Here is a 2,013-nt window from a genome sequence, read left to right on the forward strand (position 1 = left end):
TGTAGGTTCTTTTTTATTCAATAGACAAGCGCCGGAGGTGAACAGAAACTGCTCCACCAAACGACCTCGTGCATCGCATCGGGAGTCACCCCATAGTGTGCTGTGTGCATTGAAGTCTCCAAGAATAATGTATGGTTCTGGTAGCTGATCTATTAGAGATTGAAATTCCTGTTTTTGAAGCTTATGGTGTGGGGGAATGTAAATAGAGCAAATGGAAAGAAGCCTATTCAAAAGTACCGCTCTAACAGCCACTGCTTCGAGAGGGGTTTGTAGATGTAGCTGTTGACACGCTATATTTTTACCACTATTATCGCTACTCCACCAGACAATACCAGAGCATCATCGCGGTCTTTACGGAAGGCAGTGTATTGGCGAAGGAAGTTTGTGTGTTTTGATTTGAGGTGGGTTTCCTGTACACACAGCACTTTTGGAGCATGCTTATGGATGAGTTCCTGAACGTCATCGAGGTTTCTCAGAAGACCTCTCACGTTCCACTGTAAGATTTCTGTCTTCATATTGGATATAAAATAGTGCTGTGTGTACGGATTAAAAAAGCTTGGTACTTATGTAGCAAGACCGTCATCGGGCCCCGTTACGGGTTTTTTGGCTTTCCTGGCGCGGTCCTGAAAGCCGCGCCGGTCCTTCGGCCCAGGAAGTGCCGGAGTTGTCTCCATTACTTCCTGGGAGGCACTGGATGCCCGCGGGCGCGGGCCTTTTGTTCGTGTTGGAGACCTCGCCTGACGAGGCGAAGTCTTGAGACTCGACGACCCTGGAGTCGCGAGGCTCTGTGGCTGAGTGGGTGGAGCAGCCTTAGCTACTGCCACCACGGGGGCGGGTGCCATAGCCAACGGCTCGCTGCTAGCGGGTCGTTGGTGAGGCAGAGGCTGGTGCGGTGCTGCCCCCTTGCGCGCCGCATCAGCATAGGTGTTAGTGTGGAATGGCGAACACCTTTTGCGAGCTTCTCTGAAGGAGATGTTCTCGCGGACTTTTAGACTGATAATTTCTTTTTCCTTTTTCCAGTTTGGACATGATCGGGAGTATGCGGCGTGTGCACCGTCACAGTTCACACAGTGAGGTGCAGCGTCGCAATTGTCAGAGTCGTGGCCTTGAGCTCCGCATTTTGCGCAGGTGGGTCGACCACGGCAGCTTCGAGAGCCATGGCCGAACCTTTGACACTGAAAGCATCGGCGAGGGTTTGGTATGTAGGGTCTGACTGGTGTTTTTGTGTACCCAGTTTCTATGGTTTGTGGCAAGTCGCTGGAATTGAAGGTTAGTATCAGGTGTTTTGTAGGGATTTCTTTATTTTCCCGTCGGATGACTATGCGCTGTACGTTCGTAACATTTTGGCCCTTCCAGCCTTCGAGGAGCTCGGCTTCAGACAAGTAGATAAGATCTGAGTCAGACACGACTCCGCGTGCTGTGTTCATAGAACGATGTGCTGAGACTGTTACAGGAGTTTCTCCGAATGCCACAAGCTTGTTCAGTCTGGTGTGCTGTTCGCTATCACGGATCTCTAGGAGGATGTCTCCGCTCGCCATTTTTGTTACCCTATAGCCCGGGCCAAGGGTGTCAGTTAAGCCTTTTGCGACAACAAAGGGAGAGAGAGTTCTGGCTGGTTTGTCAACTGTTTCGCTGTGAACTACATGAAATCGGGGGAAGGTCTCTTTGTGTTTGGAAAAGATGTTCAGTATTTCATCGGTGCGCACCCTCTTCTGAGGGTGACGATCAAGGAGTCGGGGAAATGCAGGAGTTTGCATACTTGCATAATGTACTTCGGCAGTAATGGCGGCCACCCACCACGGAGCCCAACTAGGGGATGCTGCAGATCTTATAGTGCTGCAGGCACCAGCCGTACATTACCACTATAACCAAATATATTATGCTCAAGGTAGAGCACATACACAAGGTTAACCCTTGCCGCCAGGAAGATTGGAAGAAATTGGAAGAGAGGAGTAGACAGGAAAGATTAAAAGTAAGAGAGAAAGACGAAGATGTAGGGAGAGAGAAACAGGA

General features: G+C 50.1%; 1 protein-coding gene across 1 annotated transcript; it reads right to left on the reverse strand.

Annotated features, from left to right (window-relative positions):
* Window positions 1–563: 563 nt before the first annotated feature.
* Window positions 564–1,538, reverse strand: LOC119391444 (uncharacterized). Its single transcript, XM_037659125.1, has one exon. It carries the CDS (start codon window positions 1,536–1,538, stop codon window positions 564–566), a length of 975 nt encoding a protein of 324 aa, XP_037515053.1.
* Between the last annotated feature and the right edge of the window lie 475 nt (window positions 1,539–2,013).

This window comes from Rhipicephalus sanguineus, chromosome 4 (assembly GCF_013339695.2).
Source record: "Rhipicephalus sanguineus isolate Rsan-2018 chromosome 4, BIME_Rsan_1.4, whole genome shotgun sequence".
NCBI classification, from domain to species: Eukaryota; Metazoa; Arthropoda; class Arachnida; order Ixodida; family Ixodidae; genus Rhipicephalus; species Rhipicephalus sanguineus.

Excerpts from the sequence above, each read along its gene's own strand:
- LOC119391444 (XM_037659125.1), bottom strand. The coding sequence starts at position 1,538 with ATGGCGAGCGGAGACATCCTCCTAGAGATCCGTGATAGCGAACAGCAC.